Raw genomic sequence first — 22,520 nt, forward strand, 5'->3', positions numbered from 1 at the left:
GTGCAGTGGCTCATGCCTGTACTCCCAGCACTTTGGGAGGCCAAGGTGGGCGGATCATGAGGCCAGGAGATCAAGACCATCCTGGCCAAGTGGTTGTGGGCGCCTATTGTCCCAGCTACTCAGGAGGCTGAGGCAGGAGAATCGCTTGAACCCGGGAGGCAGAGGTTACAGTGAGCTGAGATCACACCACTGCACTGCAGCCTTGGCGACAGAGCAAGAATCCTTCTCGAAACAAACAAACGAAAAAAAGCTTTCTGCGCTACTTACAGAGGGATCCATACGGCGTTGTTCCGGATTCCAGTCGTAACTTAAAGGGCAACTTTAACAATGTCCAGAGCCCTTGATGCCCTGCACATGAAGGAGGAGGATGTCCTTCGTTCCTTGCAGAAGGAGCCCACTTAGGTGGCAGCAATCTTGACATCCAGATGGAACAGTACATCTATAAAAGGAAACATGACGGCATCTTCATCAATCTTGAAGAGGACCTGGGAGAAGTTCCTGCTGGCAGCTCGTGCCATTGTTTTCATTGAAAACCCTGCTGATGTCAGTCTTATACCCTCCAGGAGCACCGGCCAGAAGGCTGTGCTGAAGTTTGCTGCTCCACTGGAGCCACTCCATTGCTGGCCACTTCACTCCTGGAACCTTGGCTACCCAGATCCAGCCAGCCTTCCTGGAGCCTTCCACGGTTTCTTGTGATTACTGACTGAGCCCAGGGCTGACCACCAGCCTCTCACAGAGGCATCTTATGTTAACCTACCTCCCACTGCTCTGTGTAACACAGATTCTCCTCTGTGCTAGTGGACATTGCCATCCTATGCGATGTCAGTGGGTTCAATGTGGTGGAGTCTGGTTTAGGCAGTTCTGCGCATGCGTGGCATCATTTCCCGTGAACTTTCACCTGTGGGAGGTTGTGCCTGATCTACTCTTTTTTTTTTTCAGAGATGGGGTTTCACCGTGTTGGCCAGGCTGGTCTCGATCTCCTGACCTCTGGTGATCTGCCCACCTCAGCCTCCCAAAGTGCTGGGATTATAGGTGTGAGCCACCTCGCCCAGCCCTCTTCTTCTTTTTTTTTGAGATGGAGTTTTGCTCTTGTCGCCCAGTCTGGAGAGCAATGGCATGATATCAGCTCACCACAATCTCCTTCTTCTGGGTTCAAGTGATTCTCCTGCCTCAGCCTCCCAAGTAGCTAGGATTACAGGCATGTGCCACCACGCCCGGCTAATTTTTGTATTTTTAGTAGAGACAGGGTTTCATCATGTTGGCCAGGCTAGTCTTGAACTCCTGACCTCAGGTGATCCACCTGCCTCAGGCTCCCAAAGCGCTGGGATTACAGGCGTGAACCACCATACCCAGCCTTGATCTCTATTTTTATAGAGATCCTGAAGAGACTGAAAAAGAAGAGCAGGCTATGTCTGAAAAGTCTGTGAGCAAGGAGGAATTTCAGGGTGAACGGACTCCTGAGCCGAATGCTCTGGCTCCTGAGTTCTCTGCTACTCAGCCTGAGATTGCAGACTGGTCTGAAGGTGTGCGGGTGGCCTCTGTGCCGATCCAGCAGTTCCCTACACGGAAGACTGGTCTGCAGCTACCACTGCTCAGGTCACTGAATGGGTAGGAGCAACCACTGAATGGGTAGGAGCAACCACTGAATGGTCTTAAGCTGTCCCTGCACAGGCTCATAAGCAACATGAAAATAAGGCTGATGGAAAATAAACATCAGTTTTGAAAATAAATAAATAAAATAAATTAACTTGGCATGGTGGTGCACGCCTGTAGTCCCAGCTACTCAGGAGGCTCAGGTGGGAGGATGATTTGAGCCCAGGAGTTGGAGGGTCCTGATTTGAGCTATGATTGAACCACTGCACTCCAACCTGGGTGACAGAGTGAGACCTTAACTCCTTATATATATATATAGATACACACACACACACACGCACAAACAGGCTTGTTCACCCATCCTAAGACATTTCTTGCCTCCAACATCTCACCATCCACAGCTAGAATCCCCTTTTTAATTTTTTTCATTTTTTAACTTTTTTTCTTCCTTTTTCAGAGCAGAGCATCAAAGATCATTTTTTATTTATCTTTATTTTTATTTATTTATTTTTGAGATGGAGTCTCACTCTGTCACCCAGGCTGGAGTCCAGTGGCATGATCTTGGCTCACTGCAATCTCTACCTCCCAGGTTCAAGTGATTCTCCCACCTCAGCTTCCTAAGTAGCTGAGACTACGGGCACCTGCTACCATGCCCAGCTAATTTTTGTATTTTAATAGAGACAGGGTTTCACCACATTAGTCAGGCTGATCTCAAACTCTTGACCTCAAGTGATCCACCCACCTTGGCTTCCCAAAGTGCTGGGATTACCAGTGTAAGCCACCACACCAGGCCTTATTTTTATTTTTTGAGATGAGGGCTCACTATGTTGACCAGGCTGGTCTCGAACTTCTGTACTCAAGCGATCCTCCCATCTCGGCCTCCCAAAGTGCTGGAATTATAGGTGTGAGCCACTGTGCTTAGCCTTAAATCCCCTTTTCCTGTCCAGTCTTCAGGGAAAACCTCCTTTAAGGAGCATGCCTTCCTGGTAGGTGGGGCCGATCACCTGATTGGTTACATTTCCATGGGATCGAGCATCTTTCTGGCCAGAATTTAAAATCCATCTCACCCTGGACCCCACCACCCTTGTCCCGTGTCCTGTGAATGGTGGCGAGCTGAGTAGGGACAGGAGAAAACACCTCTTGGCAAGTGTTCTCCCACAGAAGCCTAGGATGCCCCTGCAGGTCCTGGGCCTCAGGGACCAGCCCCTGTGACTCGAAGGTTTTCAGGCTGTTTTGATTGACACGGGATCCTGCCCTTTGTAGGACACCCCATTCAGACCACCTCTCTCCTTCCCAGAGGGTCCTGGTTGTTTTGTTTTTTTGGTTGTTGCTTTGTTTTTTGAGTTTTTTGTTTCGTTGAGACAGGATCTCCCGCTGTTTGCCCAAGCTGGCGTGCAGTGGTACAATCATGGCTCATTGCAGCCTCAACCTCCTGGGCTCAAGCAGTCCTCCTGCCTCAGCCTCCCAAATGGCTGAGACTACAGGTATGTGCCACTACACTCAGCTATTATTGATTTGTTTATTTATTTATTGGTAGAGATGGGGTCTTGCTATGTTGCCCTGGCTGGTTGAATTCCTGGACTCAAGTTATCCTTGGCTTCCCAAAGTGTGCAGGGATTATGCGCCTAGGCTGCCGGGCAGGGGAAGAGGAGAGCGGTGCTCCCCACGGAACCCAGGGCCAGGAGTCAGCTGTCCCCTGCTCCCTCAGGGCCTCCCTGATGCCTGTCTTCTCCAGGGGGACCGAGCTCAGCAGTTCTCGAACCTGCCCCGTCGGGCTGGTGGGTGTGGAGGGCGCAGGAGACGCTGCAGCCGCTGCTATCGTGGCCCAGCTGCTGCTAATCGTGGCCGGCCGCTGTTCACCGCCACCGGGGCCTCCCGCGGCCCTTCCGCGCGCCCATCCACACGGTCGGTGAGCCCCGGCCTCCGCCCCGCGATCTCGGCCCAGTGCCCGCTCCCCGGAGCTCGGGGTACGCTCCTTCCCCGTCCCGGGTTGAGGCCTCGCCAACCAGGCTGGCCTTTGGCCACTGCGCCAGCCCTGAACTCTGTCCCAGACGATCCCCGCGGGCAGAAGGGAGGGAAGGGGCGTGGCGGGCGGAGGATTCCAGATTCCAGCCCGGGTCGCCTCCCTTCCCGCCCGCAGTGAGGGCGGCGATTCCCGTCCAGCGGAGCTCCGGGCCCAGCCGGACCCAGGTGGACGCGCTGCAAGCGGGCTACGTGGAGCGACTCACGCAGCTGTTCCAGGAGCTCAAGGCGCGCTGTGGTGTTTCCGCGCACAGGCACCCAGTCCTCACCTAGGCGCGCCCCACCGCCTGGCCTGCCTGGCCCCTGGGCGACTGCGGGTTGGGGAGTGAAATTAAAGGCGGGGGGCGGGGTGGGGGTGGGGGCCGCGGTGGCTCATGCCTGTAATCCCAGCACTCTGGGAGGCCGAGGCGGGTGGATTACTCGAGGTCAGGAGTTTGAGACCAGCCTGGCCAACATGGTGAAACCCTGTCTCCATTCAAAATAAAAACAAACAAAAAAGTAGCCGGACGTTGCGGTGCGCCTGTAATCCCAGCTGCTCAGGAGGGTAGGGCAGAGAGCTGTTTGAACCCGGGAGGTGGAGGTTGCAGTGAGCTGAGATCGCACCACTGTACTCCAGCCTGGGGGACAGAGGTGAGATTTCAAAAGAAAGAGAGAAAGAAAGAGGGCTGGGCACGGTGGCTCACACCTATAATCTCAGCACTTTGGGAGGCCAGGGCTGGTGGATCACAAGGTCAAGACCAGCCTGGCCAACATAGTGAAAGCCCGTCTCTACTAAAAATACAAAAATTAGCTGGACATGGTGGCGGACACCTGTAATCCCAGCTGCTTGGGAGACTGAGGCAGAGAAATGCTTGAACTCGGGAGATGGAGGCTGCAGTGAGCCGAGATCCGGCTACTGCACTTCAGCCTGGGAGACAGAGCAAGACTCTGTCTCAAAAAATAAATCAGGGGAACAGACCTGCAGTCTGTGTGTGTGTGTGTTTGTGCATGGCAGGGGGAGGTCCAGGCAGGGGTGGTGACCTTGACGTTCCTGGAGATGCGAACTGCCCAGGGCCCTGCTCCCCCACTAGAGGTCAAATAGTCTCAGCAGGGCTCCTGGTCCCCGGCCAGCGCCCAGGACCCAGTGCGTGGGCTAGCCAGATCACTCTGGTCCACCCAACATCAATGCACTCGCAGCACTCAGTGTCGCCTCTCCTTTGCACGCCCCTAGCCCCTCCCAGCCCCACCCAGCAGACAGCCCAGGCTGGTGACTAACTTACAAAGTTCAAAGGTCAGGCTGAGAAAAAACTCAGAGACATCTGGAGCTCCCTGACCCAAAGATCTCCCCACTCACACACCTGGGGACACAGGCGATTCTGGGAGGTGATTTGCGACGACTTAGCCGGGCCCCCAGGGCTGGGCTTCTATTGGGAGAAAGTCTGCCCAGGTCCACAGCCAAGCCTTCATCGTTTGTCCTCCGGGTTTGGGCTCCTGCTGGAAGAGGGCAGCTTCTGCTATGGGAGTATCCACAGCCCCACCGCCCCCCACCACCTCCAAAACCCCTCGGAAGCAGCATCTAGAAGCAGTGGGCGCCTACCAATATGTGCTCACTTTCCTCTTCATGGGTGAGAGCGAGGGAGGCAAGGGTGCTTGGGGTCTGCCAGGGGAGTAGGTCTTGGAGGGAGAGTGGCTGGGCTCCTGGCTTGCATTTCTAAGGACAGTGACCAGGTGACAGGAGAGGGCCAGAGGAGATGGCTGGATGTCCTGCAGGGGAGGAAGGGAAGGGAGCACCTGGAAGGAATGACAGCGTTTCAGAAGTGAACTCGTGGCTGGAGGCAGTGGCCCATGCCTGTATCCCAGCACTTTGGGAAGCCAAGGCAGGTGGATCACCTGAGGTCAGGCATTCGAGACCAGCCTGGCCAACATGGTGAAACCCCATCTGTACTAAAAACAAAAAAAATTAGCCAGGCATGGTGGCAGGCGCCTGTAATTCCAGCTAATGGGGAGGCTAAGGCAGGAGAATCGCTTGAACCTGAGGGGCGGAGGTTGGAGTGAGCTGAGATTGCACCACTGCACTCCAGCCTGGGTGACAGAGCAGGACTCTGTCTCAAAAAAAAAAAAGAAGTGAACTCTTCTTTCCCGCCCTTCACCCAGGCCCTTTCTTCTCCCTTCTTGTCTTCATCCTCCTCTTCACGTCGCTCTGGCCCTTCTCCGTTTTATACTTGGTGTGGCTCTACGTGGACTGGGACACACCCAACCAAGGTGAGCTCCGGACGGGGGCCCAGGTAGGGAGAGATGGTGAGGACTTGGGGGGTGAGGGAAGGTGGCCCCGGGGGTCCTTCCACCAGGATCTCATTGTCTGCAGGTGGAAGGCGTTCTGAGTGGATGAGGAACCAGGCGATTTGGAGACAACTGAGAGACTATTATCCCGTTAAGGTGATGGGTCACCCTGCAGAGAAGCTGCTTCCTCCCTCTTCCCATCTCCCACTCCTAGGAGTGCTTCCCTGTGCTGGGGCCTGAGCTCCCTGCCGGCTAATCTCAGGCAGGGGGACGGGGAGTGGGTGGTGGAGTTGTTTGTTTGTTTGTTTGTTTGTTTGTTTGTTTGTTTGTTTGTTTCATTTTGAGACTGAGTCTCCCTTTGCCGCCCAGGCTGGAGTGCAGTGGCGAGATCTCGGCTCACCGCAACCTCCACCTCCTGAGTTCAAGCTACTCTCATGCTTCAGACTCCCGAGTAGCTGGGATTATAGTTCCCCCAACCATGCCCTGCTAATTTTTATAGTTTTAGTAGAGATAGGATTTCAACATGTTGGCCAGGCTGGTTTTAAACTCCTGGCCTCAAGTGATCTGCCCACCTTGGCCTCCCAAAGTGCCAGGATTACAGCCATGAGCCACTGAGCCCCGCCTGGGAGTGGAAGGTGTTTAAGAATGGGCCCTTGGGGCCAGGCATGGTGGCTCACGCCTGTAATCCCAGCACTTTGGGAGGCCAAGGTGGGTGGATCATGAGGTCAGGAGTCCAAGACCAGTCTGGCCAAGATGGTGAAACCCCGTCTCTACTAAAAATTACAAAAAAATTAGGCAGGCGCCGTGGCAGGCACCTATAATCCCAGCTACTAGTGAGGCTGAGGCAGGAGAATCACTTGAACCCAAGAGGCGGAGGCAGTGAGGTGAGATGGCACCATTACACTCCAGCCTGGGCAACAGAGTGAGACTCTGACTCAAAAAGAAAAAAAAGGAGTGGGCACTTGGTGGGGCACAGTGGCTCATGCCTATAATTCTAGCACTTTGGGAGGATCACTTGAGCCCAGGAGTTGGAAGCTGCAGTGAGCTATGATTGTGCCACTGCACTCCAGCCTGAGCAACAGAGTGAGACCCCGTTTCTTAGAAAAGAGTGGGCCCTTGACCCTATCCTAAGGACCTTGAACTCGGAAGTCTGTTGGGGTGGAGGGCCCCTCTTTTCAGCCAGTGCCTTGCCTGCCATCCTCCCTTCATTCTGCCCAATACCCCAAAGCTGGTGAAAACGGCAGAGCTGCCCCCGGACCGGAACTACGTGCTGGGCGCCCACCCGCATGGGGTCATGTGCACAGGATTCCTCTGTAATTTCTCCACCGAGAGCAATGGCTTCTCCCAGCTCTTCCCAGGGCTCCAGCCCTGGTTAGCCGTGCTGGCTGGCCTCTTCTACGTCCCGGTCTACCGCGACTATATCATGTCCTTTGGTGAGCTGAATGGGAGGAGGCGACTCCTGGCCAGATGTTCCCCAGCCCCTCAGGGACCCCCCCCAATAAGTCCCCAGAACAGGGGCCAGCCTGAGCACTGTTGCAGTGAGCATTTGGCTGTAGCTTCCCTGCTTTGGAGATGCGGGTAGGGGGGTTTGGAACTAAAGTCTGGGTGAGGGGCTGGGGTGCCGTGGACGCAGATGGTGATACTTTCCACCTCCTCCTGCCCACAGGACTCCGTCCCGTGAGTCGCCAGAGCCTGGACTTCATCCTATCCCAGCCCCGGCTCGGGCAGGCCGTGGTCATCATGGTCGGGGGTGCCCATGAGGCGCTGTATTCAGTCCCGGGGAAGCACTGCCTCACTCTCCGGAAGCGCAAAGGCTTTGTGCGCCTGGCGCTGAGACATGGGTGAGTGTGCATGCAGGTCCCACCTGTCAGTTCTCTGCTGGTTTACGCCGTCTCAGTCTCCAGACATCCAGGTCCCTGCAGGGTGGATCTGGGTACCCACAGACCAGTGCCAGGCTCTCCAGGGCATGACTTGGTGCCAAACACAGGCCTCGCTTACCCCAGGCTCCTTCCTACCCGCAAGGAGACAGACTATAATGTCTCCTCGGGCTCAGAAGCCCTGGATTCTCTCCTGACCCCATCTCAAAGTCAAGACCGGCGGTCTCGGTGGCTCACACTTGTAATTCCAGCACTTAGGGAGGCTGAGGCGGACTGATCATGAGGTGGGGAATTCGAGACCATCCTAGCCAGCACAGTGAAACCCCGTCTCTACTAAAAATACAAATAATTAGCCAGGCATGCTGGTGTGCACCTGTAATCCCAGCTACTCAGGAGGCAGAGGCAGGAGTATCGCTTGAATCCGGGAGACAGAGGTTACAGTGAGCCGAGATCACGCCATTGCACTCCAGCCCAGGTAACAGTGTGAGACTCTATGTCAAAAAAAAAAGGGCAATACTTTGGACTTGTTTTATTGTTGCTGTTGAGACCGTCTCGCTCTGTCACCCAGGCTGGAGTGCAAGGTGTGATCTTAGATCACTGCAACCTTCGCCTCCCCGGTTCAAGTGATTCCCCTGCCTCAGCCTCCCGAGTAGTTGAGACTATAGGAGCATGCCACCACACCCGGCTAAGTTTTATATTTTTAGTAGAGACTGGGTTTCGCCATTTTGGCCAGGCTGGTCTCGAACTCCTGGCCTCAAGTGATCTGCCTGCCTCAGCCTCCCAAAGTGCTGGGATTACAGGTGTGAGCCACCGTGCCCAGCCAGACTTGTTTCTTTACCTGTGAAGAGGGCTGATACCTACCTTGCCACAATGTTGTTGCAAAGACTGAATGAGAAAATAGCTATGAGAAAGCCCACTACACAACTGTGTCTCAAGAAATATGAGTCCTGGCTGGGTGTGGTGGTTCGCACCTGCCATCCCTGCTCTTTGGGAGGCCAAGGCAGGAAGATCACTTGAAGCCAGGAGTTCAAGACCAGTCTGGGCAACATAGGGAGACCTAATCTCTACAAAAAAAAAAAAAAATTAGCCAGGTGTGGTGGTGCACTCCCGTAGTTTCAGCTACTCAGGAGGCCGAGGTGGGAGATGACTTGAGCCCTGGAGGTTGAAGCTGCAGTGAGCTATGATTGTACCACCACCCTCCAGCCTGGCCAGCAGAGCAAGGCCTCGTCTCTTTAAAAAGTTTTTAACAGCCAGGCGCGGTGGCTCACGCCTATAATCCAAGCACTTTGGGAGGCCAAGGCAGGTGGATCACGAGGTCAAGAGATTGAGACCATCCTGGTCAACAAGGTGAAACCCCATCTCTACTAAAAATACAAAAATTACCTGGGCATGGTGGTGCGTGCCTGTAGTCCCAGCTACTCGGGAGGCTGAGGCAGGAGAATTGCTTGAACCCAGAAGGTGGAGGTTGCGGCGAGCCGAGATCGTGCCATCGCACTCCAGTCTGGGTAACAACAGCGAAACTCCATCTCAAAAAAAAAAAAAAAAAATTTGTAAAAGGCCAAGCGTGGTGGCTCACGCCTGTAATCCAAGCACTTTGGAGGCCAAGGCGGGCGGATCACCTGAGGTCGGGAGTTCAAGACCAGCCCAAGCAACATGGTGAAACCCCATCTTTATTAAAAAAAAAAAAAAAAAATTAAAAAAAAATTTTTAAATTGTTATTTATTTATTTTAAATATTTATTTATTTATTTATTTATTTGCAGATAGAATCTTGCTCTGTCACTCAGGCTGGGGTGCAGTGGCACCGATCTCAGCTCACTGCAACCTCCACTTCCGGAATTCAAGCAATTCTTCTGTCTCAACCTCCTAAATAGCTGGGACTGCAGGTGCACATCATCATGCCTGGCCAATTTTTTTGTATTTTTAGTAGCGCTAGGATTTCACCATATTGGTCAGGCTGGTCTCAAAGTCCTGACCTCAGATAATCTACCCACCTCGGCCTCCCAAAGTGTTGGGATTACAGGCGTGAGCCACTGCGCCCAGCCTATTTCTGTTTTGAGACAGAATCTTACTTTGTCACCCAGGCTGAAGTGCAGTGGTGTGATGTTGGCTCACAGCAACCTCTGCCTCCTGGGTTCAAGCAGTTTCTGTGCCTCAGCCTCCGTAGTAGCTGGGACTACAAGTGTGCACCACCATGCCTGGCTAAATCTTTTTTTCAGGAGGATGGAGTCTTGCTTTTGTTGCCCAGGCTGGAGTGCAAAATGGCATGATCTCAGCTCACTGCAACCTGTGCCTCCTGGATTCACGCAGTTCTGCCTCAGCCTTCCAAGTAGCTGGGATTACAGGCACCTGCCACCACACCTGGCTGATTTTTGTATTTTTTGTAGAGATGGTGTTTTGCCATGTTGGCCAGGCTGGTCCTGAACTCCTGACCATGTGATCCCCCTGCCTCAGCCTCCTAAAGTGTTGGGATTACAGGCATAAACCACCACACGTGGCCTAATTTTTGTATTTTTGCAGAGACGGGGGTTTCATTATGTTGGCCACCAGGCTGGTCTCCAACTCCTGACCTCAAATGATCCTCTTGCCTTGGCCTCCCAAAGTTCTGGGATTACAGGGTGACCCGCCATGCCTAGCAACAAAACCCAGTCTCTAAAAAAAAAAAAAAAAGAGAAAGAAGGCTGGGTGTAGTGGCTCATGCCTGTAATCCCAGCACTTTGGGAGGTCGAGGCAGGCAGATCACAGCGTAAGGAGATTGAGATCACCCTGCCTAACATAGTGAAACCTCGTCTCTACTAAAAATAGAAAAAATTAGTCAGGTGTGATGGCAAGCGCCTGTAATCCCAGCTTCTCGGGAGGCTGAGGCAGGAGAATTGCTTGAAACTGGGAGGCGGATATTGCAGTGAACGGAGATCCTGCCACTGCCCACCGGCCTGGGTTACAGAGACTCCACCTCAAAAAAAACAAAAGAAAAGAAGAAACAGAGAAAGAGAGAGGAAGGAAGGAAAGAAGGGAGGGAGAAAGAAAGGAAGGAAGGAAAAAGAAAGAGGGAGGGAGGAAGGAGAAAGAAAAGGAAGGAAGGAGAGAGAGAAGAGAAAGGAGAGTCCTGTTTTCTAGATCTTTCTTTGGGGCCATAGTCATGTGCTTTGAATGGCCCTGGGAGGTAGCATCTGGATATAGGGGAGGGACTTAGAGCCTCTGAGGTGCCCGTCTTGGGGAGGTCCAGCAGCCTGAGCCCCTCTTCTCTCTTGCCCCTTTCCAGGGCATCCTTGGTGCCCGTGTACTCCTTTGGGGAGAACGATATCTTCAGACTTAAGGCTTTTGCCACAGGCTCCTGGCAGCACTGGTGCCAGCTCACCTTCAAGAAGCTCATGGGCTTCTCTCCTTGCATCTTCTGGGGGCGCAGTCTCTTCTCAGCCACCTCCTGGGGCCTGCTGCCCTTTGCTGTACCCATCACCACTGTGGGTGAGTGCCTACCTCCAGGGGGACGGCTGCCAGCAGCCGCGTGGGCATCAGGGACCTCTTGCCACCCATGTCTCCCTCTCCCTGCAGTGGGCCGCCCCATCCCTGTCCCCCAGCGCCTCCACCCCACTGAGGAGGAAGTCAGTCACTATCACGCACTCTACATGATGGCCCTGGAGAAGCTCTTCGAGGAGCACAAGGAAAGCTGTGGGGTCCCTGCTTCCACCTGCCTCACCCTCATCTAGCCTGGCCACGGCCTCTCGCTGAGCCCCTGAGCCAGGGCACTGAGACCTCCACCTGCTGTGGGCTCCGGGTCTCCAATAAAAGGTAGTTCTAGGCCTAGCATGGTAATCCCTAGCTCACGCCTGTAATCCCAGCACTTTGGGAGGCCGAGGCAGGTGGATTACTTGAGCCTGGCAGTTGAAGACTGGCCTGGGCAAAATAGTGAGACTTCCTTCTTACAAAAATTAAATATAATGTTATTAATTAGCTGGGCAGGGTGGAGTGTGCCTGTAATCCCAGCTACTCGGGAGGCTGAGGCAGGAGAATTGCTTGAACCTGGGAGATGGAGGTTGCAGTGAGCTGAGATGGCACCACTGCACTCCAGCCTGGACAACACAGCGAGACTCCATCTAAAAAAATTAAAATGTTGTTAAAGCTGTAATAGACTGGGCGCAGTGTTTCACACCTGTAATCCCAGCACTTTGGGAAGCCAAGGCGGGCAGATCACCTGAGGTCAGGAGTTCAAGACCAGCCTAGCTAGCATGGTGAAACCCCCTCTCTACTAAAAACACAAACATTAGCCCAGCATGGTGGCTCATGTCTATAATCCCAGCTACTCAGGAGGCTGAGGCAGGAGAATCTGTTTAACCCAGGAGGCGGAGGTTGCAGTGAGCTGAGATTGTGTCACTGCACTGCAGCCTGGGCAACAAAGTGAGATTCCATCTCAAAAAATAAAAATAAAAGTATTGTTAAAGCTATAATCATTCTGGAATTGAGCATGGCCAGGCATAACCCACCCGCATCCTGATGTGCTACAAAGCTGCTGCCTTACACGGGGTAGCAGGACCCCGAACTGTCCTCCCAGTGGGATTTCAGTCTGTGGCATGACTTTGGACAAGTCTCTTTCTTTTGCCTGTTTACTTCTTTGTTTATAAATAAAGGCATCTGCTTAGCAAAGAGCTGTCAGGCATTAGATGGAGTTAGGTGGGAGGATGCATGGATCGGCAGTCTTTGAAGAGTGAGCAGGATTGGCTGGGCATGGTGGCTCACGCATATAATCCCAGCACTTTGGGAGGCTGAGGCGGGCAGATCAGGAGGTCAGGAGTTCGAGACCAGCCTGGCCAACAAGGTGGAACTCTGTCTCTACTAAAGATACAAAAAAAAACAATTAGTTGGGGGTTGTGGTGGGCACCTGTAATCCCAGCTACTTGGGAGGCTGAGGCAGGAGAATCCCTTGAATCTGAGAGGTGGAGGTTGCAGTGAGCCAAGATCTTGCCATTGCACTCTAGCCTGGGCAACAGGGTGAGACTTCGTCTCAAAAAACAAAAGAAGAGCGGGAGTTAGGTGGAGAAAAAGTAGTTAGGGTAGACGGCGGAATTCCAAGAGCTAAAGGTGAGCAGGATGGGGAAATGGCACCATCCCCAATAGAGGAAAGGTAGAGTTATGGACACAGCTGGCTTCTGCACACACTCACCATCCTTTATGTTTCCCTGGGGCTGGAAAGATCAGATGAAGCAAGGTTTGACCCTAGTAACAACACCTACTGCAGATGGTTCACATCTGTGATCCCAGCAGTTTGGGAGGCTGAGGTGGAAAGATCGCTTGAGTCCAGGAGTTCAAGACCAGACTGGGCAATATAGCAAGACCCCATCTCTACAAAAAATATATAAAAAATTAGCCAGGCTTGGTGGCATGTGCCTGTAGTCCCAGGTACTCGTAGACTGAGGCAGGAAGATTGCTTGGTCCCAGGAGCGGGAGGCTGCAGTGAGCTATGATTGTGTCAGCCTGGGAGGTAGAGCAAGACCCCATCTTAAAGAAACAAAAAAAGGCCGGGCCGTGCGTGGTAGCTCACGCCTGTAATCCAAGCACTTTGGGAGGCAGGCAGATCACAAGGTCAGGAGTTTTTGTGGTTTTTTGTTTTGTTTTGTTTTGAGACAGAGTCTTGCTCTGTTGCCAGGTGCCAGGCTGGAGTGCAGTGGCGAAATCTCGGCTCACTGCAACCTCGGCCTCCTACAGGCATGCATCACCACTCCCAGCTAACTGTTGTATTTTAGTAGAGCTGGGTTTCACGTATTGGCCAGGATGGTCTCGATCTCTTGATCTCGTGATCCGCCCGCCTTGGCCTCCAAAAGTTCTGGGATTGCAGGCATGAGCCACCACGCCCGGCCCGAGGTCAGGAGATCAAGACCAGCCTGTCCAACATAGTGAAACCCCGTCTGCAATAAAAATACAAAAATTGGCCAGGCATGGTGGTAGGCACCTGTAATCCCAGCTACTTGGGAGGCTGAGGCAGGAGATTCACTTGAACCTGGAAGGCAGAGGTTGCAGTGAGCCAAGATCACACCATTGCGTTCTAGCCTGGATGACAGTGTGAGACTCCTTCTCACAAAAAAATAAAAAAATAAAAATAAATAAAAATGCTGGGTGCGGTGGCTCATGTCTGTAATCCCAGCACTTTGGGAGGCCAAAGCAGGCAGATTTCTAGGTCAGGAGTTTGAAACCAGCCTGGCCAACATGGTGAAACCGCTTCTCTACTAAAAATACAAAAATTAGCCAGGCATAGTGGCAGGTGCCTGAAATCCTAATTACTCAGGAGGCTGAGGCAGGAGAATTGCTTGAACACAGGAGGTGGAGGTTGCAATGAGCTGAGATCATGCCATTGCACTCCAGCCTGGGCAACACAGCAAGATTCTGTCTCAAAAAAAAAAAAAAAAAAGAACTGTATTCTTTTTTTTTCTTCTTCTTTGCTCGGCATTTAAGTTTAGCATTTGGCTCAGAATTATAGATGGTTGTGAAGATGATTAAATCTTAAGATTTAAGGATTTAGAACAAAGACCGGCACAAAAGAGGAGCCAGTGAGAGATTGCTGTCATCATCCTCACCATTATCATCGTTATAGGCATGGCATTGGTAAAATGAGGGGGTGAGACTAAACGGTCTAGAAGTGCTGGTGTGGCTGGGCGCGGTGGCTCACGCCTGGAATCCCAGGACTTTGGGAGGCTACGGTGGGAGGATCACGTGAGCTCTGGTGTTTGAGATCAGCTTCAGCAACACAGCGAAACCCCACGTCTATGAAAAATACTAGAAATTAGGCCGGGTGTGGTGGCTCACTCCTGTAATCCCAGCACTTTGGGAGGCCGAGGCAGACAGATCACCTGAGGTCAGGAGCCCGAGACCAGCCTGGCGCCAACATGGAGAAACCCCATCTCTACTAAAAACACAAAATTAGCCAGGCGTGCTGGTGCATGCCTGGAATCCCAGCTACTCAGGAAACTGAGGCAGGAGAATTGCTTGAACCTGGGAGACAGAAGTTGCGGTAAGCCGAGATCATGCCACTGCACTCCAGCCTGGGCAGCAAGAGTGAAACTCCACCTCAAAAAAAAAAAAAAGAAATTAACCAGGTGTGACGGCTCATGATTGTAGTCCCAGCTACTTGGGAGGTAGAGGTGGGAGAATCTCTTGAGCCCAGGAGGTCAAGGCCGCAGTGAGCCGACATCGTGCCACTGCACTCCAGCCTGGGTGACAAAGCAAGACCCCATCTCAAACAAACAAAAAGAGCCCTGGTGTGATCAGAGCCTCCTCTGACTTTCGTCAGTCCTGTTTGCTGACTGGCTTTGTGTGTCCAGGACTTGATTAGGAATAACTAATCAAGTAATTGGAATGCACTAGACTTGACTCTACTGTTCTATAAAATGTATTTGTGGGAAGAATTTTCCCTGCCTTGGATGAGAATGTGGGCAGTCCCACAACTTCCCTGGGTCATTTGCAGATAAGAAGTTCTACATTCATTTTAAGTTGGAGCATAGAAATGTTTAGTTCAGTCTGGGAGTGGTGGCTCAGGCCTGTAATCCCAGCACCTTGGGAGGCCGAGATGGGCAGATCAGCTGAGACCAGCAGTTCAAGACCAGCCTTGCCAACATGGTGAAACCCCGTCTCTACTGGGAATACAAAAATTAGCCAGGTGTAGTGTTGGGTGCCTGTAATCCCAGCTACTCAGGAGGCTGAGGCAGGAGAATCACTTGAACCCGGAGGCAGAGGTTGCAGTGAACTGAGATCTCACCACTGCACACCAGCCTGGGCAACAGAGTGAGAAGCTGTCAAAATAAATAAATAAATAATCAGCTCCAGGCTTGGAGCAACCTTGGCCTGGATTCCCTTGGAGTTCAGGCAGACCTCGATGTGAATATTTGTCCTTCCCTCTTTCCCGCCATGGGAGCATCCCGTCAGGCACAATCAATCCGGCCAATAGATTTCTCCAGTGGGCACATTTTCCTGACGCTGGGGATGGGCCGGGTGTGGTGGTACGCCTCTGTCATCCCAGCGCTTTGGGAGGCCAAAGTGGGAGGATGCTTTGAGGCCGGGAGTTACAGGCTGAGCCACGATTGCACCACAGCACTCCAGCCTGGGCAACAAAGCAAAACCCCGTCTTTTTTTTTTTTCAGACAGAGTCTCGCTCTGTAGCCCAGGCTGGAGTGCAGTGGTGGGATCTCGGCTCACTGCAATCTGTGACTCCCTGGTTCAAGCGATTCTCCTGCCTCGGCCTCCCGAGTAGCTGGGATTACAGGCGTCCACCACCGAGCCCAGCAAATTTTTTTGTATTTTTAGTAGAGATGGGGTTTCACCAGACTGGCCAGGATGATCTCGATCTCCTGACCTCGTGATCCACCCACCTCAGCCTCCTAAAGTGCTGGGATTACAGGCTTGAGCCAGCGCACCTGGCCAAAACCCCGTCTTTTAAAAAAGAGAAAGAAGCAATAGCGTTTGCGTTAGGAGCTCAGCCTGTTGCTTTCTTTCGGGGCTATTCTTCCCTGCCATCCTCCATAGGGCCACCAGAGGGCTGTCTCTACAGCGAAGGCAAATCTGTCCCACTGTTGCTTGAGGTCCTGGGGCTACCCAGCCTCTGCCAACAGGCTGGGTCCAAGGTGCAGCCCCACCCAGTGCAGACAGCCCAGAACTGCTTGTTCTTGCGAATCAGGCTGTGTCTCAGCCCTGGGCTTTACTCAGGCTGCCCCTCCCACCTGAGGGACCCAGCCCGCTTTATCTGGAAGGGGATCTTCGAGACTCAGTGTAGGTTCTAGTTCCAAGACACTGTCCCTGACCTGCCAACCTGCCAGGCTGGTTCAGGGCCCTCCTTGCCATCCCCCTAAAGATCTATCAAGACCTTCTCCGAAGACAAAAGAAAGAAAAAAGAAGACCTTCTCCAGCCTGGCCAACATGGCAAAAACCCGTCTCTACTAAAAATACAGAAATTAGGAGGCATGGTCGCAGGTACCCACAATCCCAGCTACTCGAGAGGCTGAGGACTGAGGCAGGAGAATCACTTGAATCCGGGAGGCGGAGGTTGCAGTAAGCTGAGACAGCACTGCTGCACTCCAGCCTGGGTGACAGTGCGACTCCATCTCAAAGAAAAATAAAAATTAAAAAAAACCTTCTGTGGTTTTTTGGTTTCTTTGTTTCTTTGTTTTGACACAGGGTCTAGCTCTGTCGCCCAGGCTGGAGTGCAGTGGCTCCACCATGTTGCCCAGGCTGGTCTTGAACTCCTGGGCTCTAGCAATCCTCCTACCCACCTTGACCTCCCAAAGTGCCAGGATTACAGGTGTGAGCCACCACACCTGGCCCTCTGTGTTGCTTTAAAACAGCAATTTATCCAAAAATTAAATAACTTGAGCATCAGTAAGAAAGGCAACTGCATTGGACTACAGCATGTTTCAATCGCGGGTTCTCTTTTTTTTTTTGGAGGCCGAATCTGGCTGTGTCAACCAGGCTGGAGTGCAATGGCACAATCTTGGCTCACTGCAACCTCCACCTCCCAGGTTCAAGCAATTCTCCTGCCTCAGCCTCCTGAGTAGCTGTGACTACATCATGCACCACCACACCCAGCTAATTTTGATATTTTTGGTAGTGACAAGTTTTCACCCTGTTGGCCAGGCTGGTCTCAAAATCCTGGCCTCAAGCAATCCACCTGCTTTGGCCTCCCAAAGTGCTGGGATTACAAGCACGAGTCACCGTGCCCAGCCAACAAGAGCGAAGAGCCTTCCCATCGTGGTGAAACCCCATCTCTACTAAAAATACAAAATTAGCTGGCAGTGGTGATACATGCCTATAATCCCAGCTACTTGGGAGGCTGAGGCAGGAGAATCGCTTGAACCCGGGAGGCAGAAGTTGCAGTGAGCCGAGATTGGGCCATTGCACTCCAGCCTGGGCAACAAGAGCAAAACTCTGTCTCAAAAAAAAGAAAAAAATATATGTGTGTGTGTATATATATATATCTCAAAGTTTTGGAATCTAGGACGCCCGAGATCAAAGCAGCAGGCGAAATGGCGTCTGGAGAGGATTCGCTTCATCATGGGTGTCATCTTCTCACTCTAACCTCACGTGGAGAAGGGAGGAGGGTCTCTCTCAGGTGTCTTTTTTAAGGCCACTGTGCTATTATCTGTATATCCATTTATAGATCCTATATATGGGTCTGAGGTTCTTGGCTCATAACTCCCAAAGCCCTTGTTATTTCCTAAGTAACTAAAACAATCAGCCCTTCTCTTGTTAGAGTATTTGGCCTATGTCCTCAATTCCTGAAGCAACTTCAGAACAGCTTCAGATCAATAAAAGTGAAAGGCGGTCTTTTGTTAGAACATGGGGGCACTTTTGGCCTCAGAAGCAGGCTTCAGAAAACACAATCTCTCTCTCTCTGACCTCCTCCTGGCCTCTTCTCTCCTGCTCCTTTTTTTCACCAAGGCAGGCCATAGAAACTAAAAATATACTGGAATCTTCCCCTGCCGTTCTGTCTGAAGCTGGTTGTTAAGAGATGCTCTGACCTACCTCGTCTGATTGTGGGTCATGAGACCCCCATTTCAGAAGGGGTCCTGTCCCATCCCCTGGAGAAAGGAGCACTACCCAGAGAGCGGCCGAGGAGAATCTGAACAGACAGGCCTGGCTGGGTTTCCCCAATCGGTCTTTTTTTTTTTTTCTTTTTTTGAGACGGACTCTTGCTCTGTCCCCCAGGCTGGAGTGCAGTGGCACTATCTCAGCTCACTGCAACCTCCACCTCCTGGGTTCAAATGATTCTCCTGCCTCAGTCTCCTGAGTAGCTGGGACTACATAACTGGCTAATTTTTGTATTTTTAGTAGAGAGATGGGGTTTCACCATATTGGCCAGGCTAGTCTCAAACTCCTGACCTTGTGATTGGCCCGCCTCGGCCTCCCAAAGTGCTGGGATTACCGGGCCCCAAAGTGCTGAGCCGCCGCGCCCGGCCTCCCCGATCAGTCTATTAGTATTAGGCCGGTCGCACCCTTTTCTCCAATCACATTTCTACACAGGTACCAATCATGCCTATCCAAGGAACCCTCTGTAAAAGGCCCGAGAGGACTGGGTTTGGAGGTGAACGTGTGGCGGTTCTGGCAGAGTGGTGCACTCTGGGAGGACAGAGAGTTCCAAACCCCACTCCCATGCCTCACCCTAGGCATGTCTTCATCTGTATAGTTTTTTTTTCCTTCTAAGACAGGGTCTCATTCTGTCACCCAGTCTGGAATGCAGCCTCCGCTTCCCCGGTTCAAGCAATCCTCCCACCTCAGCCTCCCAAGTATGCTGGGATTACAGGTGTCCACCACCATGCCTGGTTAATTTTTGGTTTTTGTTTGTTTGTTTGTTTGAGATGGAGTCTCGCTGTGTGACCCAGGCTGGAATGCAGTGGCACAATCTCAGCTCATTGCAACCTCCGCCTCCTGGGTTCAAGCAAATCTCTGCCTCAGCCCCCCCACCCTCACAAGTAGCTGGGATTACAGGCATCTGCCACCATGCCAGGCTAAATTTTGTATTTTTAGTAGAGACAGGTTTCTCTATCTTAGCCAGGCTGGTTTTGAGCTCCTGATCTTGTGAACTGCCTTGGCCACCGAAAGTGCTGGGATTACAGGTGTGCGTTACCTCACCCGGCCAATTTTTGTATTTTTAATAGAGATAGCGTTTGGCCATGTTGGCCAGGTTGGTCTCGAACTCCTGGCCTCAAGTGATCTGCCTGCCTTGGCCTCTCAAAGGGTTGGGACTACAGGCACGAGCCCAGCTCTGTTTGTTTGTTTGCTTTTGTTTTTCAGACGGGCTCTCTGTTGCTCAGGCTGGAGTGCAGTGGCGCCATCACAGCTCACTGCAACCTCTGCCTCCCCCACCCAAGTGATCCTCCTGCTTCAGCCTCTCAAGTGGCTGGGACTACAGGCTCGCACCACCATGCCTGGATAATTTGTTTGTTTGTTTGCTTGTTTGCTTTTGAGATGGAGTCCTGCTCTGCCGACCAGGCTGGAGTGCAATGGTGCAATTTTGGCTCACTGCAACCTCCGACTCTTGGGTTTAAGCAATTCTCTTGCCTCAGCCTCCCGAGTAGCTGGGATTACAGGCGACTGCCACAACGCCAGCTAACTTTTTTGGGGGGGGTCTTAATTTTTTAGTATTTTTAATAGAGACAGGGTTTCTCCATGTTGTCCAGGCTGGTCTCGAACTCATGACCTCAGGTGATGCACCCGCCTCAGCCTCTTAAAGTGCTGGGATTACAGGCGTGAGCCACCACTCCTGGCCGAGACACGGTTTCACCATGTTGAACAAACTGGGCTCGAACCCCTGAGCTCAAGTAATCGTTCCTCCTTGGCCTCCCAAAGTGCTAGGGTTGCTGGAGCCACTGCCTCTGGCCAATCTGTATCTTTTAAAATTATTATTTTAATTTCTTTCTTTCTAGAGATGGGGGTCTTGCTATCTTGCCCAGGCTGGTCTGGAACTCCTGGCCTCAAGCAGTCCTCCCACCGCAGCCTCCCAAAGTGCTGAGATTACAGGCACGAGTCACCACACCTGGCCCATCTGTACCCTGTAATATCCTTTGTAATAAATAGGTGAATATAAGTGAGTTATTTCCTGAGTTCTGTGAGCTGCTCTAGCAAATTAATGGAACCCATCATCAGGGGGTTGTGGGACACCCAGTATGTAGCCAGTCAGTCAGAGTGCAGGTAGAATAACCTGAGGCTTGTGAGTGGCGTTGGTGGTGGGGGGCAGTCTTGTGGGACTGAGCCTCCACCTGTGGGATCTGTCACTACCTCCAGGTAGTGTCCAGATTGAACTGGGTTGAAAGACACCCAGCTGCAGAACTGATTGCCTGCTTGGTGTGTGGGGGGAAAACCCACACATTTGGCTACAGGAGTCTTTTTTTTTTTCTTTTCCTTTCCTTTCTTTTTCCTTTTCCTTCCTTCCTCCCCCTCTTTCTTCCCTCCCTTCCCCTCCCCTCCTTTCCCTCCCTCTCTCCCTTCCCCTCCCCTCCCCTCCCCTCCATTCCTCCCTTCCTCCTTTCCCTCCCCTCCCATCCCTCCCTCCCTCCTTTTCTCCCTCCCTCCCTCCTTTCCCTTCCCCTCCCTTCCCCTTCCCTCCTTTCCCTCCCCCCTCCCTTCCCCCTTCCTTCCCCTCCCCTCCCTTCCCTCCTTCCCTCCCTTCCCTCCTTCCCTCCTTTCCCTCCCCTCCCATCCCTCCCTCCCTCCCTCCCTCCCTCCCTTCTTTCCTTCCTTCCTTTTTTCTTTTTTCCTTTCTTTCTCTCTTTTCACTGAATCTCACTCTGTCACCCAGGTTGGAGTGCAATGGTGCATCTCAGCTCACTGCAACCTCCATTTCCCAAGTTCAAGCAATTCTCCTGCCTCAGTTTCCCGAATACCTGTGATTACAAGTCCGTGCCACATGTCCAGCTAATTTTTGTAATTTTAGTAGAGATGGGTTTCACTATATTGGCCAGACTGGTCTGGAACTCCTGATCTCAAGTGACCCGCCTGCCTCAGCCTCCCAAAGTGCTGGATTACAGGTGTGAGCCACTGCACCTGGTCTTAATTTTCTTTCAATCTGTAGGTTTTCCCTCCATCTCTCTCTCTCTCTCCTTACAATTTATTTGTGGAAGAAATGAGATTGTTCTGTAAATTTTCACTGCAACCTCTGCCTCCCGGGTTAAAGTGATTCTCCTGCCTCAGCCTCCCAAGTAGCTGGGATTATAGACAGACGTGCACCACCACACCAGGCTAAAATTATATATATTCATTATATACAAAGTAATACGTATTCTCCCTGCTTTTGGATATGTTAAATATTCTTCAGATAAAAAGGTTTTGTTTTGTTTTTTGTTTTTTTGGGTTTTTTTGAGACAGAGTTTCGCTCTTGTTGCCCAGGCGGGAGTGCAATGGCGAAATCTCGGCTCACCGCAACCTCCGCCTCCTGGGTTCAGGCAATTCTCCTGCCTCAGCCTCCTGAGTAGCTGGGATTACAGGCACGCGCCACCACGCCCAGCTCATTTTTTGTATTTTTAGTGGAGACGGGGTTTCACCACGTTCCGTCTTTGTTTTTTAAGATAGGATCTTGCTCTGTCACTCAGGCTGGCATATGCAGTGGCACAATCAGAGCTCGTTGCAGCCTTGACTTCCTGGTCTCAAGTGATCCTCCCACATCAGCCTCCTGCGTCGCTGGGACTGCATGTGTGGACCACCACGCCTGGTTAATTTTTAAAACTTTTTGTGGAGACAGGGTCTCACTATGTTGCCCAGTCTGGTCTCTCACTCCTGGGCTCTCCTCCCGCCTCAGCCTCCCAAAATGCTGGGATTACAGGTGTGAGCCACCACGCCCAGCCTAAAAGTGTATTTTTAATAGATAACTAAAGTGAGTTACTTGTGAGAAGAAGTGGAATTAACCAGGCCCATAGAAGATGACAATAGTGAGGCCAAGCACAGTGACTCACACCTGTAAACCCAGCACTTTGGGAGGCCGAGGCGGGAGGATCACTTGAGCCCAGGAGTTCAAGACCAGTTTGGGTAACATGGTGACACCCCTTCTCTACAAAAAAAAAAAAAAACAGAAAATTAGCCAGGTGTGGTGGTGTATGTCTGTAATTCCAGCTACTTGGGAGGGTGAGGCAGGAGAATTGCTTGAACCCAGGAGACGGAGGTTGCAGTGAGTCAAGATCACACCATTGCACTCCAGCCTGGGTGACAAGAGTGAAACTCTGTTCAAAAAATAAATTAATAAAAAATAGTTTATAGCCGGGTGCAATGGCTCACACCTGTAATCCCAGCACTTTGGGAGGCT

General features: G+C 52.0%; 1 protein-coding gene across 2 annotated transcripts; it reads left to right on the plus strand.

Annotated features, from left to right (window-relative positions):
- Positions 1-4,905: 4,905 nt before the first annotated feature.
- MOGAT3 (monoacylglycerol O-acyltransferase 3) lies at positions 4,906-11,876 on the plus strand. Of its 2 annotated transcripts, XM_003732172.6 has the most exons (7): positions 4,906-5,219; positions 5,749-5,856; positions 5,960-6,030; positions 7,103-7,307; positions 7,541-7,715; positions 11,013-11,215; positions 11,303-11,876. In XM_003732172.6, the coding sequence occupies exons 1-7, from the start codon at positions 5,111-5,113 to the stop codon at positions 11,455-11,457; spliced, it is 1,026 nt and encodes a 341-aa protein (XP_003732220.1). In that variant the 5' UTR covers positions 4,906-5,110; the 3' UTR covers positions 11,458-11,876. The 2 variants fall into 2 exon arrangements, with proteins under 2 accessions (XP_003732220.1, XP_078211870.1); XM_078355744.1 differs by lacking the exon at positions 5,749-5,856.
- The last annotated feature ends 10,644 nt before the right edge of the window (positions 11,877-22,520 follow it).

This window comes from Callithrix jacchus, chromosome 2 (genome assembly GCF_049354715.1).
Source record: "Callithrix jacchus isolate 240 chromosome 2, calJac240_pri, whole genome shotgun sequence".
Classification (NCBI taxonomy): domain Eukaryota; kingdom Metazoa; phylum Chordata; class Mammalia; order Primates; family Cebidae; genus Callithrix; species Callithrix jacchus.

What these genes read in the sequence shown, in the direction of transcription:
- MOGAT3 (XM_003732172.6), top strand. Translation starts at nt 5,111, where the DNA reads ATGGGAGTATCCACAGCCCCACCGCCCCCCACCACCTCCAAAACCCCT. An exon ending in CTGGGACACACCCAACCAAG is followed by an intron (nt 5,857 to 5,959) that starts GTGAGCTCCGGA and finishes CATTGTCTGCAG; the next exon opens with GTGGAAGGCGTTCTGAGTGG. An exon ending in CGACTATATCATGTCCTTTG is followed by an intron (nt 7,308 to 7,540) that starts GTGAGCTGAATG and finishes TCCTGCCCACAG; the next exon opens with GACTCCGTCCCGTGAGTCGC.